The sequence below is a fragment of the Kogia breviceps genome, chromosome 3 (assembly GCF_026419965.1).
Source record: "Kogia breviceps isolate mKogBre1 chromosome 3, mKogBre1 haplotype 1, whole genome shotgun sequence".
NCBI classification, from domain to species: Eukaryota; Metazoa; Chordata; class Mammalia; order Artiodactyla; family Physeteridae; genus Kogia; species Kogia breviceps.
Window position 1 is genome coordinate 46,702,822 of NC_081312.1, and position 21,383 is coordinate 46,724,204.

The following is a 21,383-nucleotide window of genomic DNA, read 5'->3' on the forward strand; positions in this document are numbered from 1 at the left end:
AAACTACAGTGAGGTTTCACCTCACAGCAGTCAGAATGGCCATCGCAAAAAATCTACAAACAATAAATGCAGGAGAGCGTGTGGAGAAAAGGGAACCCGCTTGCACTGTTGGTGGGAATGTAAATTGATACAGCCACTATGGAGAACAGTATGGAGGTTCCTTAAGAAACTAAAAATAGAACTACCATACGACCCAGCAATCCCACTACTGGGCATATACCCTGAGAAAACCATAATTCAAAAAGAGTCATGTACCACAATGTTCATTGTAGCTCTGTTTACAATAGCCAGGACATGGAAGCAACCTAAGTGTCCATCCTCAGATGAATGGAGCAATAAGATGTGGCACATATATACAATGGACTATTACTTAGCCATAAAAGAAATGAAATTGAGTTATTTGTAGTGAGGTGGATGGACATAGAGTCTGTCATACAGAGTGAAGTAATTCAGAAAGAGAAAAACAAATACTGTATGCTAAAACATATATATAGAATCTAAAAAAAAAAAAAAGTTTCTGAAGAACCTAGGGCCAGGACAGGAATAATGACGCTGATGTAGAGAATGGATATGAGGACACCCGGAGGGGGAAGGGTAAGCTGGGACAAGTGAGAGAGTGGCATGCACATATATACACTACCAAATGTAAAACAGATAGCTAGTGGGAAGCAGCAGCATAGCACAGGGAGATCAGCTTGGTGCTTTGTGTCCACCTAGAGGGGTGGGATAGGGAGGGTGGGAGGGAGACGCAAGAGGGAGGAGATATGGGGAGATATGTACATGTACAGCTGATTCACTTTGTTATAAAGCAGAAACTAACACCGCATTGTAAAGCAATTATACTCAATAAAGATATTTTAAAAACAAATAAAAACCACCTAAGAATAAAAGAAAAGAAACAAACAAAAAAAGAAAACAAAAAACTCTCCAAAAACAAGACAGCAAAAAAGAATAGAAGGTCAAGTACTCGTGGATATTTAGTTTTGTGAAATCTTTGTTTGTTATATCTGTATTTCTTTGTCTCTGTATCCAGATTTCCATGTCTCTATAATTCCACGTGTGTATGATGTTCTGTTGTGTTGCAATGAAGAAGTCTAATTGTGTGTGGTGAGCAAAAGAGGTTGAAAAACATGGGCTTATGGGATATGAAGTCTGAGCTCCTTAACCAGGCATATAAGGCCCTCTGTGATCTAAACCCTTGATGACCCCTAACTCTCAGCACTGCCTTGTCCACTAATTTAGAACTGCTTAGGAGGTTTCACCTAAAACACCGAAATTTTTTTTTCTTTCATCTCTGTGCCTTTGCTCACGTTGAACCCTCTCCTTGGACGGCTGATTCTACCGTCTCTTTGCCTGGACAACTTCTACTCATTATGTACGCCTCAGTTTAAGAGACATCTATTCCAGGAATCCTGTCCTGAACGCTCCAGGGTGGGCTTGGCGCCTGCTCTGACCTTTCATAACATGCTGCAGACTTCCATTAACAGGGTAATAATGCTGTAATGATTTATTTACGTATTCATTTCCGGTACTATACTAACTTCTTTCCGTGCTAGTACTATTTTACTCACCTTTGTATCTCAAAGGAGAAGCACAGTACCTGGAACATACTGGCACTCAGTCAGTGAATATTTGTTCAAAGAATAAAGGAGCGAAGTATGCAAAATAAATTAATCCTCTAGGCAGACAATACAAGTGCATGGCGGACTCCGGCCACCGGAGGGCGCCTTGCACCGGGGTTGGTGCGCAGGCGTGCTGGGAGGGCTGGCGCCCCGGCGGCGGCGGAGGCGGCGGTGTGGGTTTGTGGTCGCGGGAAGTGAATGGTTTTACCCATAGAGCCCTGCGCCGCCTTTCTCCGCTGGCACCGGCGCTGCTCCCTGCTCCTCCTCCCCGGCCATGGCGTTCACGTTCGCGGCCTTCTGCTACATGCTGGCGCTGCTGCTCACCGCCGCACTCATCTTCTTCGCCATTTGGCATGTGAGTAGCCGGGGCTGGGGAAAGAAGGGCGAGGTGGCGGCGCAGCCTCTTTTCGTCCCGGGCCTGTGGTCGGGGCGGCCACGGCCCTCGAAGGTCCGCACAACGGGGAATGGGGCCAGGCCGGGGCGGTGCCGGCCGCGCGGCCAGGGCCCTGCGCGCCCTCGGTCCGCGAACCGGGGGCTGCAGGTCCAGGAGGAGCCCAGGCGTCCGGCGGCTGGCTGGCTGCGCCCGCTGTGTCCTGCCGCAGGCCGCGCGCGCCGCTACTCCTCCCTCGCCGGGTGGGGCGGCCGCGGTCCTAGCGGGCCCTGCGGGCCAGCGCTTAGCTGGCCGGCGCCGCATCCCCGCGTTCCCTCGTCCCTCGGGAGGATGTCAGGGGCGCAGAGGGGAGTGCTACGTGCTGAGCCGGAATGAAGTTTGCCGAAATATTATTATTTAATGCAGATTGCCTTTGTTTTCTGGTGTCCACAGGAGTGTGGCCCAAATGAGGTAGTTATAATCTACTTTAGATAAATTTCCAGCTCTACTTTTCAGGCACTTGTTGGGTGCTCTTCAAGAAGAATCACACACACACCCCGCCCCCGGCATTGTCTCCTGGTGAACTTTGATGCCGGTTGAATTGATTACTTTGTTGACCACTATCTCCGAACTTTCCCCCTAAATCATACTTTGACCGACAGGTTTCTCGAGAGACTTCCTAGCCACCTCTGTGCTCGGAGTAGCTTGATTTAGTAGAGGTAGTTTTAATTTGATTTTGAAAATGCTCAGAAACCTTACGCTTCTCTAGGATATATATATATATTTTTCTCTTACTCACATCATGTTGCAGGACAGAAGCACATCCTTACTGGTCCCTGTAAGGAACAAGTTAAGTTCCCTGTGAAATACAAGAGATTTTTAAGGATTCCTGTTTCTCTAACACAAAATTAGAAGCAGCCTTTTGGACATAAGCATTCATTAAAAATTTTTCTTATTTTTGCTCTGCCCTCCATATTCTAGTACCTTCTGGAATATTGGTTTTAGTTTGAATGATTGGGCATGTTCACGCTCGTGTAAACTTTCAGTCAGGTTTCATCATGCCCATAGCAGGGATTTGTTATGGAACATACAGGGGCAGAGTGGTTTACGTGGTAGCAGTGTCTTGTGAAAAAAAAAAAAAATTCTCAAATCCATTCCCTTTTGCTAAGGAGTGTAATTACCTTTATAATTATTTGAAACCCAACTGCTTGTGTAGTGGGGGAATGCTTATGTAGGCTGCTCCCTCAAAATGCTTTGTCAGTAGGAACCCATAACTTGAAGAGCATTTTGGGCTCTTCTTTGGTGGAATAAAGACAATAAGTAAAGATAATTTGGGATGCAAACTAGTTCTGCCTTAGTAAGCCTCTGATGAAACTGAAATGTGTGATTCCCTGCCATTTGTAGATGAGGATTTAATCACTTCCTGCTTGATGGGCACTCTGTTTTCTGAGCTGATGAGGATTCTTAGAAGAGAGCTGTAGATGGCTTACATTTAGAACTAGATTGTGTTTTGCTAAGAAAACCTGAACTGCACTTTAAAGAAAAAAATGGGTAATTTAAATGAATATGTGTTTGGGTGAAGTAGATGATTTTAAGTCCTGTTACAGAATTAAAAATTTGTTTGTACTGCACAGATTAGTGGAGAGCTTATATCCTTAGGATTTCCAGTAGTTCAGAGAATTGTGCATCCTTTGGGAAAAAATAGAAAATTCTAATAAAATAAATAAAATAAAGATATAGTTTTAATTTTTCTGTTAACTATGTAACCTTCAGTTTCTTTTCTTTAAAAAAATTTTTTTTTATTTTTAATTTTTAAAAAATAATTTATTTTTGGCTGCATTGGGTCTTCGTTACTGCACGCGGGCTTTCTCTAGTTGCAGCGAGCGGGGGCTACTCTCCGTTGCGGTGCGCGGGCTTCTCACTGCAGTGGCTTCTCTTGTTGCAGAGCATGGGTTCTAGGCACGTGGGCTCAGTAGTCGTGGAGCACAGGCTTAGTTGCTCCGCAGCATGTGGGATCTTCCCAGACCAGGGCTTGAACCTGTGTCCCCTGCATTAGGCAGGTGGATTCTTTACCACTGCGCCACCAGGGAGGTCCCCGGTTTATTTTCTTAGGTCATTTTAAGTATCTGTCAGAAGACTCATCTGGAAATTTCAAGTATAAATTCAAAAAAACCAGTTTATGTTAATTGTTGTATGGAGGATTTTTTTTATGCTAATGGTTACGTCTGTCAGCTTAGTCCTAATTCATGTGACTGATGCTTTTTGGAGAATAGAGTTGGGAGTATAGATTTGTTTGAAAGCTAAAAATGCAGAAGTCATTCCCCAAAGATGTGCATCGAATTTGAAGGTATCCTGAATTGTGTAGTTTGCTATCTTTAGGGATTTTTGTTTGTTTGTTTTGTTTTTGCACTTTTGTGGAAAACTTTGTGAACGTCCTTGTCCAGACCGACAGGCACAGCATTGAAAACCACTAGTTTAAGAATCTTTTCAGAAGAGTTTTGACAACTCTAGCTTATAGCACTCAAACAGAAACCCATTCAGCAACATACGCATTAAAAGATCCTTTGAAATCACCTGAAGAAACCGTTCAGTGGGAAAAAAGTTAAAGCACAAGTTTCATACTCTGCTAGTAAATTGGATCTTGTTATAGGGAAGTAATTGTATTTGCGATCACAGTCCTTGTCTTAAACGTTATTACTAAAATGCATTGGGGACTTACCTGGTGGCTCAGTGGTTGAGAGTCCGCCTGCTGATGCAGGGGGCGCTGAGCCTGTGTGTCCGGAGCGTGTGCTCCTCAGCGGGAGAGGCCACAACAGTGAGAGGCCCGCATACCGCAAAAGAAAAAAAAAAAGCATTGGGAATATATCACAGCTAATGTCAGGTAATTGACTAATTATATCCATAAATAATCAGAAATTAGTATCTTCTATTTGTATATTTATAGTTTTAACATTTATATGTGTTAGGGGTCATTAGCAAAGGAAAATGCCTTTTGGTGAGTTCCGTACTTTTTTTTTGAAGCATAGGACTATTTTTTCCTTTTTCCTCCTTTCATTCAGTAAGTATATTTTTTTAATATTTATTTGGCTGAGTCAGGTCTTAGTTGCAGCAGGCGGGATCTTCGTTTCGGCATTTGGGGTCTTTCGTTGAAGCTTGCGGGCTCAGTAGTTGTGGCACATGGGCTCTAGAGCATGCAGGCTCAGTAGTTGAAGCCTGGGGCACGTGGGATCTTAGTTCACTGACCAGGGATCGAACCCACATTCCGTGCATTGGAAGGTGGATTCTTAACCACTGGACCACTGGGGAAGTCCCATTCAGTACATATTGATTGAACACTTATATAGGTGCCAGGCACTATTTTAAGCCCTTCGACATAGCAGTGAACACAGCAAAAATCTTTGCTCTCATGGAACTTACATTTTAATGTTTAATTATTTTCCTTCTATTTCTACCTTCATTAAAATTTTTATTAGGCCAGGTTGGTAATTTTATAAAATTCTAGAAATTAAAATAACTCATCTTTTTATGAAGCTAAGAATTTCAACAGGGTAAGCCAGTATATTAAAAGCTAGAAATATATGACTTCAGTGATTACTGGTAATATTGAGTAGCACTGTCTCACATCTAAAAATACTAGTCCTAACCCACCAGAGGAAGGGAAGATTAAATTCTTTGTCCCCTGGGTGACTGGTGGCAGCAACAAAATAGCTCCCCCATAAACTTGGGGCCTTTGGCTTCTTATTTTGACACAAAGTGGTGTGTCACCCCTATTTGATTTTTAGTGCATTTTGCCTTTGAAGTTCTGTGTTCAGTGACCTTAAATGTTAAAGCCACATTTCTTCTCAGAGTGTGGACAGGAACATTCTTGCTGTTTTTTTAATGGTATGATATAAAATTTTTATTTACTTATATTAAAGTATAGTTGATTTACTCTTGCAATGCATTTTATTTATTTATTATTTATTGGCCACGCCACAAGGCATGCGGGATCTTAGTTCCCCGACCAGGGATGGAATCTGTGTCCCCTGCAGTGGAAGCACGGAGTCTTAACCCCTGGACCGCCAGGGAAGTCCTTGCAGTGCATTTTAAGTGGATGAGATCTTTCTCCCCTTATCATGTTTATAACTGTTTCACTCACCACACCATGAGAAGCTGGCCTTATCTGGACTTTACCCTTCTTCAGTCTTTAGTTTGGTGACCAAATGAAAGGACCTGCATGTGGTAGGAATATACAGAGGACATGAAAGGAGGTCAGATTGATCATTTTTGCAGTGCCCTTAAACAGGCCTGCTCTTGCCTATGTGGTGCCTTAAGGTGAATTAGAATAAGATGCCTCTTGAGGCAGAGGATTAGAAAAGTCCTCCCTCCTGAATAGCCCCTGGTGCAGAGCCCATGCCAGGGTGCTTGGCAGCAGAAGCGTGCGTGGCATTGTGTCCCCACCTGGCCTTTTGTTCTGTGCAGAAACTGCAGTACTGTATGTGGTGGTCCTGGCTGTGAAGTTTAATATTCTCTTAGTGTTCCTCTATTCTGAGGCTATTTCTTGAATTTCCACATCAAAGCAGGACCGTGAAATGTATGTGTTTAGGTACAAATGGGAACAAATTGAAGCATACAAGTTCATTTCTAGTGTCCCGCTGAACACTGTGACAAGGGAGGGACATGCACAGATGACTAAAAACACTTCACCCTGAGGGGCACACAGTCTAGTGGGGGGGGACACAAACCTGAACTTAAATCCTCTCCTCCAGTATGAGAAATGCCAGCCTGATAGCGTTATAAAGCCTTGTACTATGTGGAGATTAGACAGGCGTGCAATTATTTCTGCCCAAGGGAGTTAGGGAGACCTCCATGGAGGAGTTGACATAGGAAAAATGTTTTTTTAGGATAAAGCGGAGCTTCTGTAAATAGTTATGGCTGAGGGAAAGACTATTTCAAGCAGAGAAAATAACTTTAGTGGAGGCATTGAAAAAATTGAAAATTGAAGATATTTATCACAGTGATACCAGATCATTTTAATGATAACAATATACAAGTGTTTTCAGTTCTTTGAATGTGATTCTAGTTATTTATTAATTACCATATATTGAGTTTACTGTAAACTGGTACATATAAAGTTGCTACACTTCTGCTTTTGTCCTATCAACTTTATTCAGTTATTGTTTGATGGGCAGGTTTATTGCTGCTTTTTATTAAAGTGAGAGATCCTAACTATTTTATTTTTATTTTAGATTATAGCATTTGATGAGCTGAAGACCGATTACAAGAATCCTATAGACCAGTGTAATACCCTGAATCCTGTAAGTTATAATATAGGCTATTTCTCTAGATTTTTAAACTGTTTTTGCTTTTAACTTGATATAACTTGAAAATGGCCAATATTCTCAGTAGCATGATAAATTTGTACTTTTTGAAGTAGGCAGAATTTTAAAAAATATTCTTTTTCCTGTCCTGCTTGACTATTCTATTATTAATCTGCTGGTGATCTTGTCAGCTGTCATACTAACATTCTTCCAATCTGCTTTTTACATTGTCGGCCAAAGACAGTTGAAAAGGTCAAAAAGATTAAAAGAGTCAAAATTGCATTAAAGGTGTGTACTGCTTTTTAGTTTAATGTTTTAATGCTACATTCATTTCATGGGGAGGGTTAGGGCATTTGTATTTGTAAACTGTTCTGTTCAGTGTGCTTGTTCATATGCCTGTTGAGGTTTATGATTTCATGAAATTTCATATTTTATGCAAATGTTTGCTTGCTGGCCCAGTCAAGTAGGGAAAGCTGTTAAATGCTCATGCATTTAAAAAAATGTTATAGCCATAGGCACTTCGATATTAAATTATTAGGTTCAGTGTTTGAAAGTTGGTTAACATGAAATGACTTTAATAGGTGAGATTTCTTTTGTTGTAACTTACTCTGAGGTAGTCTGTAGGTGGAGTCTTTAGTACCATACTATTTTTATCTTTGGTTTTGTCTATTCTGGAATTTATTTATTCTTTCAGCAGCTGTTTATTCAGTGCCTTTTAGGTGGATAGCTCTGTTCTTAGGCTCTGGAATCTTGCAGTAAGGCTTAGCTTTGGATTCATGCTGTCAGAATTTTGTGGATAACAATTTGTATACAAATGTCTACATAGTTATTTCTAGTATATATCCACTCTAAGTTTCTAAAACAGACCTGTCTTACACTAAGTTCTGAGCTCTTCTGGACTTAGTTATAATGTGGCCCCATTGTGCTTAGGGGTTTTATATGTATATTTGACTTCATTTAGTTTACAGGAAGATTCTCCTTTAGCCTGTAGGTTTGATTTTTGCCTAACTGGTCAGAAACTGAAAGGTTTTTTGTAAGAAAGCAGTGAGTATGTCTTCAAGAAATAGAATGTAATAATTCATCTTTAAAAATTACTTAATGAAGATGAAAACATGTATAGACTTATAGTTGCGTAAAACTGTAAAGCACTAGCATGCTAGAGGGATTTTATTTGGAAAGGGTCTATAAAGTTGGTTTGCTACTTTTTTTTTTTTTTTTTTTTGGCGGTAAGTGGGCCTCTCACTGTTGTGGCCTCTCCCGTTGCGGAGCACAGGCTCCAGACGCACAGGCTCAGCAGCTATGGCTCACGGGCCCAGCTGCTCCGCGGCATGTGGCATCTTCCTGGACCAGGGCACGAACCTGTGTCCCCTGCATCGGCAGGCGGACTCTCAACCACTGCGCCACCAGGGAAGCCCGGTTTGCTACTTTTATCATTATTTCCTAGATAAATAGCCATGATGGAATAGATTCCTGGTTTGTCTCTAAAGAACTGCTACAGTAAGACTTGATGTAGGTACAATTAAAAGTATTAACTTACTGTTTCTCTACTCTTATGAAGCAAAATATGAGATGAATCTGCTTTCTCACTGGAAAGTAATAATGTTCATTGTAAAACAACTTACTGTTTAAACTAATTGTTACCAAGAAATTAAGAAACTGAAATTTCTCCTTTTGATGGCTGTTTATTAATAGTATTCTATCTTCTTTGGCTTTTCATTACTTCAAATAACCAAATGATGATGAAGATGATAATAGCTGAAATCAGATGAGGGCTTTCCTGGGTGCCAGGCTCTGTGCTAAGCATCTTTACCTGGGTTTTTTCATTCAGTTTTCATGACAGTCCTGAGAGGTGAGTATATTATACGCATGAATAGGAGAGTAAACTGAGGCTTAGTGAGGTTCAGGCACTTTGCCCAGAGTCACACAGCTAACATAGAGTCAGAATTCAAACCCAGACAGCCTGATTTTATTAGGTTTAGATTCTTGTATTTTCCTAATTTACTATAAACTTAAGAGGGACTAATTTCATTTTAAAATATAGAATGTGATTTTTGGCTTTTTTTTAATGGAAGGAAATTCTCACTTTGTGCTTGGGACATCCTAATGCTGCAGTGGATTGGAAGGAAGTTTCTACACCAGCACAAGTTGTGTTTTGGATAGGGTGCCGATAATTGGCTTAATAGCAGTGCATCTGACAGTTTTCCCTATTGAAAATTTGTTTTGACAATTCTGCCAAAGTATGGGGGAAGACAAATACCACTATATTTAAAAATGTGAACCTTAACTATAGAATATTATGATTTGCATGTTTAAGTACTATCATTTCAGCCATATTTGCATGAGGTGTTTATGGATACTAGTTTTTGTGTAAATGTGGGTTCCTAAATGGAATCACTTTGTGCCACTAATGGGGAAATTTCGTCATTAAAGAATGATTGAAGAGGACTGGTCTTCATGAGAGATGCGTAGAAAAAGTATCTGGACTGTGTGAGGAGAAGGGAGGGAGTGTGGCATTTGTTTCATATTAAAACTGGTAGAGTTGCAGATTATCTTTATTATCACTCTTATTAAAGAATATTGTTTAAGAGCAGTAGGGATCATGCTTTCAAAATCATTTTCTCCCCATACCCTAGTCTGGAAAACTTGGATGATGATTTGTATTGTTAGATCACTTGGTTTTAGAGGGCTGAAATAGGCTCATTATATTTTAAAGAAAAATCTTTTAATTTAAACTAGTATTATAAACAGCAGCTTTAGTGGAACTCCTAATAAATGTATTATGTATTTTTCTTGGTTTGTCCTGGTTGTAGTCTTTGTGTTCCAAAGATTTTCCTATGGATATTTTCTTGCAGATGTTTAACTTTGATCTTAATTAAATGCTGGCTTAACGGTCCATGTTATTTACATGTCTCTATATACGTGCAGAGTTTATCTTCTTATTATATTACTTAAATTTGTAGAAAATATCTGGTTAGTGGTATAGATTAATTGGTTTTACTGGAATTTTATTTAAAATAGTATTAATTTAAAACTTTGCTTTACAGCTTTGAACGGGAAAAGTAATTTGGGAGTACTAGAAAATGGACTTGAATAAGTAATATATTATTTCTACAGCTATAGTTTCCCCTCAGGAAAGATCTGATGGGACAGTGCAGCACATTTGAGAAACTGGCTTTGCAGCTGTGACTTGTAGGAAGCTCTTTGGCTGAAACTTGAAATGAAAGGTTTTGGTATTTATATTTAACAGGGTCATTAGGCTGAAATCTATAGGATGAGAAAGATAATTTAAAGTAAAGCATGAACTCCTGGTTATTTTATAAAAAGCATTTTGCTTGAACTAATTTTTCCTCACTTAATACTCCCTGCTGTCAAAAGATGTATTTTGTTTTTGAGTTCTGAGCTTCTACTGGTCTGCTGTGTTTGTAGCACTTCATTGGAGAAAGCAGGCTGAAAGAAATAGGAAGGCCTTGTAGGGATGGGAGCTCAGGAACCGGGAGAATTCCAATTTCATGGTTCAGATCTTAGTCTTTTCCCTCCTACATTGCAGAAAGCACATCGTTTGCATCTGTGCATATTAATGTTCTTTCCCCCCCAACTGTGCTGAGATTATTGGCTGTTGGCTTTCCATTGAAAAATTACTTTTGTGGTAATGTGATGTGGTTTGCTAAATATTGTATATGTAACACCCCTGGTTTCTGTTTAAAGGCTTAAAAACACTAATGTGTAAACTTCTAAAGGGGAGTTTTGTTTTTGTGGATTTTTTTATATCATGTTGCATGTGATCAGATATTTCATTTTTGTATTTTCATCATTCTTGAATGGTGGAAAGAAAAAATATTCTGAGTGATTAGCAAATAACTGTGTTTGAACAATCTGGGTGGTAACTTTGTATAATTTAACCTGTTGCTCTAAGAGTATGGATTTTAAATTTTAAGTTATATCTTATTCTTTTAGTGCAAGCTATATCCTCTGGTCAGTTGGCATATAATCCTGCTTTTGTTCAAAAGCTTAATATGGAAGTAAAGCTCAGTAGCATCTTTCATTTCTGATTCTAGGAAAACAGTGATTTTTCATTATTGAAACTTAGTTGCCACCTGCTTTCCAAATTAGCAGTTGATTTAATGCTGAGGCATTTTGATAACTGGCTTGTGTTTTTCTTCCAGCTTGTCCTTCCAGAGTACCTCATCCATGCTTTCTTCTGTGTCATGTTTCTTTGTGCAGCAGAGTGGCTTACACTGGGTCTCAATATGCCCCTCTTGGCATATCATATTTGGAGGTAATATTTAGATACACTTCTAATACTTTTCCTAATTAAATTTTAATTATACTATGGTTGATATGGTTATCTTACGTGCTAGTCACCTAAATGAAATTATTTGGCATTTATTTTTAAAAACACAGATGGATGCACAAATAACTGTGTTAATACCTCTTATGGAGCTTGTTATTATTCTTTAAAGGGTTTTTTTTAAAGTGAGGTATAACTTACATACGATAATGTGTGCACGTCTAAAGTGTACAGCTCAATGGATTTTTACATATGTATACACTTGTGAAACTACCGCCCAGATCAAGATATACAGCACTTCCAGCCCCCAGAAGAGTCCATTGTGTCCCATTCCAATCAGTTAGCCCTGTACTTTCACAGGAGAACCAGTGATCTCTTGCAGCTTAGATTAGTTTTGTCCATCTTTGAACTTCATATAAATCAAATTGTACAGTGTGTGTCTAACTTCTTTCTCCATGTTTACTTTATGACTTTAAATTTGGTTATTTACAAAAGATTCAGATTTCATAACTTCTAAATGTTATATCTGATCTATGTAGCATTAGAGTGTTTTGTTTTAGATAGGCATGTCAAAATCTGATTGCCCTTGATTTTAGGAAGCACATACGGAAGAAGTATTTAGGAGTAAAGTGGTTTCACATCTGTAACTGGCTCTGAAATGGCTCAGAAAAAAATGTACGTGTATTTAGAGAGAGAACAGAAAAGAGAAGGACAAAGCTGTGTGGTAAATGTGAACGTTTGGAATATCTTGGTGAAGTGTTCTTTATGTTAAAATAAAAAGTTGAAAGAAAAAATTGTATTTCCTTTTTACAGTTATTCTTAATTTTCTTGGATTTCTGAAAGTGTAGAGGAGACCAGATATGACTTGTTTAACCACCTTGTTCTCTGTAGGGGCTCCAGTTTTATTTTTATTTTTTATTTTTTTTAACATCTTTATTGGAGTAAAATTGCTTTACAATGCTGTGTTAGTTTCTGCTTTACAACAAAGTGAATCAGTTATACATATACATATGTTCCCATATCTCTTCCCTCTTGCGTCTTCCTCCCTCCCACCCTCCCTAGGGGCTCCAGTTTTAAAATTAAGATGATAAAAGGAAAGAACTCCACCTAGAACTAAAAGTATGCTTCCCAATGTGGACCACCTCTCATTGTAACAAATATTAATTTGAGAAGAAGAATGCTCCTTTCCATCCTGAAGGTTAGCTTCCTTTCTGAGTGGCTAATCAACTGTGTTTATTACAGGTATATGAGTAGACCAGTGATGAGTGGACCAGGACTCTATGACCCTACAACCATCATGAATGCAGATATTCTAGCATATTGTCAGAAAGAAGGATGGTGCAAATTAGCTTTTTATCTTCTAGCATTTTTTTACTACCTATATGGGTAAGTTTAAAAAACAAAACGAAAATATGATTTCACTTTGCTGCTGGAAACATTTGCAGGCTTTATGGTCTGAACACCTTAAAATCCACTTAAAGAATAACTCATGTCTTGAACGGTGGTACGGATAACGGCACAGTGCATACTATCAAATTCATACACATTGAATAAACTGGTACTTGTCAAGGCAACCAGCGGATATGCAATCAGAGGCAGAAAGTTGGGTCAGGGATGCTGCTTCCAAAGTCTCAGACAAGTCAGTGAAGGACAGTCCTCATTCTCCATGGCAGAGCAAGAGGACATGGCTGTGTGCGTTTGCAAAAAAGTTTCTGCTTGGCTTCAGTGTCTGTCTCAAGATTATGTTTAATTTTTTCTTTATCATTCTTCATAAACTGTATGCTCTACCCTTTATTTTCTGGTTTGCATGACCCAAATGGGATGAAGGAAAGAAAAGTTCTATCACATAGGATGCTACAGTTATTTATTTTTTAAATTTTTAATTTATTTTTTTGGCTGCATCGGGTCTTAGTTGTGGCATGCAGGATCTTCATTATGGCATGTGGGCTTCTCTCTAGCTGTGGCGCGTGGGCTCCAGAGTGCAAGGGCTCTGTAGTTTGTGGCAAGCGGGCTCTCTATTTGAGGCACGCAGGCTTAGTAGTTGTGGTGTGCGGGCTTAGTTGCCCCAAGGCATGTGGGATCTTAGTTCCCCGACCAGGGATTGAACCCACATCCCCTGCATTGGAAGGCAGATTCTTAACCACTGGACCACCAGGGAAGTCCTGATGCTGCAGTTATTGATTTTCCTCCCTTTATACTGTGATGGACTCATATCATCATTCCTCTAGGTCAGGGTTTCTTGACCTTGGCACTGTTGATATTTTGGGCAGGATAAATCTTTGTTGTGAGGAGCTGTCCTGTGCATTGTAGGATGTTTAGTAGCATCCCTGGCCTCTGCCCACTAGATGCCAGTAGCTTCCCCCTGCCCCAGTCATAATAACCAGAAATGTCTCTAGACGTTTGCCAGATGCCCTCTGTGGGGCAAAATCAGCCCTGCTTGAGAGGCACTGTTCTAGGTGTACTGTAGGTGGAGGAAAACGGCTGCTTATTAAAACTAGAAACGGACACGGGTGAGTATGGAGTTATAATTTTTCTTTAAGCTTTATAAATACACTTTTCCCATTTTTTATTGATAAATATTCAACTGGAGAGGAATTTCTACCTGATTGTCAAAATATGAAGAAAATTAGTTGTATTAGATGAAATTTTGGCAGTAGTTAAGTTTCTCTTCCCTCTCCTTTTTGTTACTTGAAAACTTGCTTATTTCTTGTTTATATCATTACTAATTTCCATTATGGAAAAGGGTGAAGTGCTAGACTTAAATTTATGGAAAATGTATTTTTACGATTTTAGACGTTGTATTTGTGAAAAATGAGTGTCCGTTAGTACACCTAGAGACGTTCATACATGAAACAAAGATAGTGAAAAAGTTCTGAGAAGTGAAATTCCATGTGTCCTTTTAATTTCTGTTAATTTTCAGTTTTTAGTTTCTATAGTAAGTGTCTAGAACAGTTCTGGCATGTAGTAGGCACTTAAAACATATTTGTTGAAAGAAGGAAAATAAATGAATGCTTGAATAAATGATAAAATTGGACATGTAGAGTTGTGGGAAAATGTTCACCAGGAGATGGTGGCGCATCATTCATTTGTTTTAAATTGTCTATCAACACACATGCACATACACACGTGTCCAGGCGGGAGGCCCAGCCAACACAGTGCCTTGATTGAGGAGAAAGAGAAGGGCAGACACCCAGTCTGGGGGTCATATCAGCCACGAGCCCCCACAAGAGCAGCAAACTAAGTCCCAGGCCTATCGATGGAGTAGGGTATCACCCCCACCTGAAAGGCCTTTCTGAGAAAAGCCTGGGACAGCCAGCTGTCTGCACGAGTAGAATGGAAACAATCGCCCGGATCGCGAGAGCCCACAAGTCCACTCTGTCTCCATCATCTGCCCTCAGGCCAGGCACCAAGACCATTGACCCATTGGGCCCCCTGCCAGGCTGTCTGTGAACCTCTGTGAGCCCAGCCCTTACAATGAAGCCTATTGTCTTTCTTTAAAAAGCAATAGTAGGGACTTCCCTGGCAGTCCAGTGGTTAAGCCTGTGCTTCCACTGCAGGGAGTACAGGTTTGATCCCTGGTCGGGGAACTAAGATCCCGCATGCCAGGCAACGGGGCCAGAAAAAAAAAAAAAAAGCAATAGTAATGGATAAACATCATATTTAATCTGTGGTCCATCCAGACAGTGGAATATTATTCAGAGATTAAGAGAAATGGTCTATCAAGTCATGAAAATACATGAAAGAAACTTAAATGCATGTTGCTAAGTGAAAGAAGCCAGTCTGAAAAGGCTACAGACTGTCTGATTCCAAACATATGATATTCTGGAAAAGGCAACACTATGGAGACAGTAAAAATATCAGTGGTCACCAGGGATTAGCAGGGGGGGAGGGATGAATAGACAGAGCACAGATAATTTTTAGGGCAGTGAAACTATTCTGTATGATACTGTAAGGGTGGGTACGTTTGCCAAGCAAATACACGTTTGTCAAAACCTGTAGAATGTCTAACAGCCAGTGAACCTTAATGTAAACACTGGACTCTAGTTAATAATGATGTATCAATATTGGTTCAGTTGTAACAAGCATACCACACTAAGGTAAGATGCCAATAATAAGGGAAACTGTGTGTGTGTGTCTGTCTGTCTGTGTGCTGGGAGCGGGAGGTCCATGAGAGGTCTCTTTACTTGCAGTTCAATTTTTCTGTAAACCTAAAACTGCTCTTTTAAAAAGTCTATTAATTAAATAATGATAACAAAAAATAAATAGTCTATCAAGTTTGCTCACCTCCTTGCTTTGTATTTCCGTTTAGACACACATGCTTTTGAACCATGCCTCTCCCACCTTGCCCTTCATGTAGGATCAAATGGTTATTGCTTTTTATTTTGCTTGTTGGTCCCCTTTTCTGTTTTAACCTTGCTGCTATTGTCTAGAGCCTTTCTCTAATGGGAAAGTTCCTTGATCATTCCTGTCTGTACAATGGGGATAATGGTACCTACCCTACCTTCTAGGACCTAACAGAAGGCCTGGCATGAAGTGAGCCCTTGGAGATGCTCACTCCTATTCTTAGACATAGCTCTGGAGCAGTGTGCTGTTTGGATTGCTTCTCTAAGCTCTGATCCCCATTAAGCTTTCAGCTGTGCTGTTCTGCTTGCTAAAATTGGAAAGGAAATAGGGGACAACTACAGCACATGCACTGAGCCAATCCTACCTTAGGCAAAAGTCCATAAATGCAGATTAAAATCATACTGTGAACTTGTCATTCATTGGTCTTTCCATTTCTATTTTCTGTGATGGTGTGATATCACAAACTAGTTTGCTATATAAAACAGACTCAACTTTTTGGTGCTCTTAGTTTTTATAATTAGGAATGTTTGAGTTAACAATAGCCTTTTTCTTCTTTTCAGCATGATCTATGTTTTGGTGAGCTCTTAGAACAACACTCAGAAGAACTGGTCCAGTTAAGTGCATGCAAAAAGCCACCAAACGAAGGGATTCTATCCAGCAAGATCCTGTTTCCAAGAGTAGCCTATGGAATCTGATCAGTTACTTTAAAAAATGACTCCTTATTTTTTAAATGTTTCCACATTTTTTGCTTGTGGAAAGACTGTTTTCATATGTTATACTCGGATAAAGAATTTAAATGGAATTACGTATAAATTAATATAAAATGATACCTCTGGTGTTGACAGGTTTGAACTTGCACTCCTTAAGGAACAGCCGTAATCCCTTGAATGACTGCATTAATTATTGACTATCCTTAGTCCATTGGAAGCTCTTGTTTATAGAAGTTGTAGGGCTCATTTTGGTTTTATTGAAATGCCATTTAATTATAAATTAGCTGTAGATATCAGGTGCTTCTGATGACTTGAAAATATATATCTGACCTGTGGAAACTTCATGGGTTTCCTCAGCTATCATGTAGGTGATTATATATGGATGCATTAAAAAAATGAGTGGGATTTTTTTCCCTTTGACTTGAAATATTACCCCTGTATATTGCATGAATGAGAGATTTCCCATATTTCCACCAGAGTAATATACTTGCTTTAATTCTTAAGCATAAGTGAACATGATACAAAAATATATGCTGACTTACTTGTGAAGAATGCATTTAAAGCTATTTTAAATGTGTTTTAATTTGTGAGATGTTACTTATTAAGAAATTGGTTATTATACTTAGTGTTCTAATCTGGTGGTAAAGATATTCTTAAGAGTTTGCAAGTACTTTAGATTTTCAAAACTGAATGAGAGAGAACATTGTATAACCATCCTGCTGTTCCTTTAGTGCAATACAATAAAACTCTGAAATTAAGACTTATTTTCAGTGCATTGTTTTAAAGATTACAAATAGCTATTCTTAAACTTGCTTATTCCAAATAAAGACATATCACTGTCAATTTTTTAAAAAGATAGTAGAGTATTAAATTTTTTTTTTAAATACCATGCTTGGATCTAAAAAGGAAGATTTTTAAATGGTTAAGCATATTACCTTTTTTTGTCACTTGACAAGATTCATAAACACTGATGGCACAGCATCATCATTTTTTTTACCAATTAAAAAATTATTGTGAAACTTAAAATGTTTGAAATTTTTTTTTTCCTTTTTGAAACAGCATGTTTTAAGGTAAAAAGACTTATAAGTTTGGTTTTTTTGCTGCTGCTTATAAGGCAGGTAAATTATAATTATGGCTTGCATGTTTCCGTAAGCATTCTTGTGCTTTATTTGGGCTGAGGAAGTTAAGGCAACTGAAAATAGTTTAAGTGGTTCAAAGTTTCTTCAAGGATCAAAGAAAGAAAACCATAGGCAGAAATTCCACATAATGATCAAGGGAGGTAGGTTATGGATGTGTTTGTGGAAGTCTTACTCTAAGTACCCCTTGAATTAGACGCTGCACTGTTTTATTTTCTACTAGTGAAAAAAACGCCTCTCCATCTTTGGGAGAGTGGCTGTTACTGTTTTGAGTTTGGGCAATGGGGGTGAATATGTTGAAGAAGAGGATGTAGAACTAGAAGAGTGAGGAGAGTCCAACCATTTCATAATGAGAGACGCTTTAAAGACCTTGCCTTTTGTAGTCTGGATCACGCTTCGAGGGATCATCAGTTCATGCAGTAAATTGTTTACTGAGCCCTTGCTAGGCACTGAAGACTCATGATCTGAGTATAAGCAATAATTCAGTTTCTAATCCACCCAGTTGTACCAGCTTGCACTCATTTTTCTTTCTTGTTCACAAGAACTTTTGATCATGAGAGACTTGGCCAAGTCTTCTGTACTTCACATAGGTTTCCTGGGGCAGTTACTTTTGTATTCTTGTCAAAGCACTTTCATGAGCCCTTGCTGTCTCTTAGCAAACACCACTTTAAGTTAACATACTTTTAGTAATGTATTCCATAATACTCTCCAGGATTAATGCAAGGTTTGCTGGTTGTAATTTGTGGAAGCCACCTTCTTATGCTTCAAAAATTAGATATGTAGTCCTTAGCTGATTCCTCAAAGATGATTGACAGTTGAGGTTCACCCATCTCAGTGGTAGATTATTAGTTCCTAGGCATGTGATTGGGTACCTGGATGCTCTCATAATATCTACTCATCTTTACCTTTTCCAGTGTTTTATGAAATTAAGTCACTTACCAAGAGAAAGCAGAAACATAATATTTGCATTTGACAGTATCCCACTTGCTCTTTCCCTTGCTCTGAGTTTGCTTTGTTCTCCCCATTAATCTGGTTTGGGTGGCCCTAGCCATATTGCTATTTTTCCTGCATGCCCAGCTGAAACGTAGTTAGCCTGGGTTTGTAATCCTTTCCAACTTTAGTCAGACTGCACCCTGTGTAGCCACAGCTGTTTATTTAGGAATTCTTTTCTCCCTTGTTAAAATTACTTTTGCTATTGTGTGTTTTGATTTGTCTTTAAGAGCATTCCAACTCTGTGAAACCATTAGTGTAACACACTGTGGTTTTTATCTGTATCAGCAACCCCTTGCTGTTGGTACAGATTCTCCTGCATTAAAAATCTTATATAACAAATGTAGTCTATTTAGCAGTTATTCTACTTAGTAATAATACTATATCATGCCAACATGTCCTATTAGTGTTAAGGAGGTACAGGGGTAGAAACTCAACTTGAATGTCTGAATCTGAATTTAATTAATAATGTTTGATGATTTTCACAGTATTCAACTGATAGTACCCACTCCCTATCCCAGGATAGAGGAGAGTTGGGTGTACATAAACTGCTAATTTGTTTGAAGTTTGAATTACTTTTCATGGGAAGGGGGTAGTGATAGGAAATGACCAGATGATCCACTTTTGACACATACCAGGTATTACTGAAGCATTTGAGAAGCCTCATGGATTACACCATGAAATGCCAGACCTACCAGTCAAGTGTAGATACCCAGGTAATGGTCTTACACAAAGCAACAGAATGCATGGCAGTTTGTAGTATGTGTCTTTTAAAGCCTGTTCAGTATTTTCCAACTTGAGGACCACTTATGTTAATAGCTGTCATCTTCTCTGCAGATCAACAACATATTGAAAATATTTCAGATAATTGCATAGCAAGGAAATAAGAGATATAGATATACTTTGAAACTAGCAAATTATTTTCCTTGATACAACACTTCTCTTCTCCTCCAATTATATATATTTCTGAACAGTGTGCATGGAATATTATTACCATAGTACAAAGAATGACTTCTGTGGATTTCTTCTTACACCCTGGAGGAGGGTGGGCTTTCATTTCAGGTATGGCAATAGCATAGCAGCATCAAGCCCATTAAAATAATCTATTTAAAAGTTTTCATCTAAGTTACTTATTTAAAATGTGCATCTCTCAATAATCAGTTGTACAGTATAATTGGAAATCAGAAGTTTTGACAGCCGAAATATTTTAAAACAACACTTTTTAAAGGGGAAAGAAAGTAATGTCGAATAATTTAAGCTCTTTTGTTCAAACCAGTCATTGATCTGTGGTGGTCAGACCAGCAGCTAATGAGTCTCCGGCACTAGTATTGTAGCTTAGCAGATGGTTCTGAACTAACACTCTGGGGCGATGCTAAGAGAGAAAATGGGGTTGTTTCTGGATATGTTGAATAGCTTTCTTAGAACAATTTTACTTTGATTAAAATTAATGGTTTTAAAGCTAAATGTCTAAAAGGAGTAAACAACTGTGCTGCTTGTTCTTGGAAAATAGTATTAACCACCTAAGGTGATCTGTGGGATTGGAGTGAAGGTTTTACCCTACTTTAGTTTCATTAATGCACATTGTGGAAGATGTAGAGAACATCTTGACATGGAAAAGAATGAATACGTTAACGTTCATCGTACAGTGCTTTCCTAAATTTCTTTGGTTATCATGTTCTTATATTCTGGAGAAGAAAAATTTCTTAAATAATAACTTGATGACTAGGTAGATCTTAAAACTACTAAGGGAAACACCGAATATAGTTAGCCATCTGTGCTCATGGTTTGTTAGATTTAAAATCTAAGTTAACCTTAATGGTGCTGTACACCATCCAAAGACAGTGCCCTTATGTCGTCCTGCCTTCTTAGAGCTTGCTTGCTTGATTTTGCTTTTGTATATTTAATTAAAACTGTCTCAAATGTTTCCTTGTGTAGTTTGGGGATAACAGTTGAGTTTGTGTTGATTCTATTTCAGCAACTAACTGGCTTGTGTGTGACCAGGATTCTAGCTGGTCTCTCTGTCTGCCCTCCCCCATTGTTTTGAGGGCTGTCCTGCAGATTAACCAGAGAAAATGCTTTTCCAAGAATGTTGGAATTACAGTTATTAAACTTAATTGGATAATTATATTTTAGTGACATCCCATGTTTCTTTGTTATGGAATAATTGATGTTTTTCCTTTTACCTAGTATTAAAATAGTTTAGTCAAGCATTTTAAATGCAGAACGCTTAACAAGCCCTTGCAGTGGAAATTAAGAGATGCATGCACTTTGAAAATTCAGTTGCTTATTAAAGGATTTGATTAGTCCATGCCAATATTTATCTTCCATTTTCTTAAGTATTCATGAGTAAGCTATGTTTATATTGGGAGAAAGCTAATATAAGATTTGGTAATGTCAATTTCAATGACTGTTTAAAGTTTAATGGAATATTGTGATTTTTAAACTGTGTTTGGTTATAATACCAAAATCATGAGGAGGAAGGTCAGTCTATTATTGCAGCCTGTACTTTAAAAAAAAATAAATAACTTTCTAGCTCTAAGTTTTGGCATTTATTACCTTGGGTAAGAAATCCCTAGGGATATGCGATTCTCCCACCTTCCTTAATAGTCTTATAAAACCTTAG

General features: G+C 38.6%; 1 protein-coding gene across 2 annotated transcripts; it reads left to right on the forward strand.

Annotated features, from left to right (window-relative positions):
• The first annotated feature begins 1,749 nt into the window (after positions 1-1,749).
• CNIH1 (cornichon family member 1) lies at positions 1,750-20,885 on the forward strand. 2 transcript variants are annotated; one of them, XM_067028460.1, is made up of 6 exons: positions 1,793-1,977; positions 7,221-7,289; positions 7,533-7,580; positions 11,456-11,568; positions 12,823-12,966; positions 16,485-17,490. In XM_067028460.1, the coding sequence occupies exons 1-6, from the start codon at positions 1,897-1,899 to the stop codon at positions 16,510-16,512; spliced, it is 483 nt and encodes a 160-aa protein (XP_066884561.1). In that variant the 5' UTR covers positions 1,793-1,896; the 3' UTR covers positions 16,513-17,490. The 2 variants fall into 2 exon arrangements, with proteins under 2 accessions (XP_058912636.1, XP_066884561.1); XM_059056653.2 differs by lacking the exon at positions 7,533-7,580 and having other exon boundaries at positions 1,750-1,977; positions 16,485-20,885.
• The last annotated feature ends 498 nt before the right edge of the window (positions 20,886-21,383 follow it).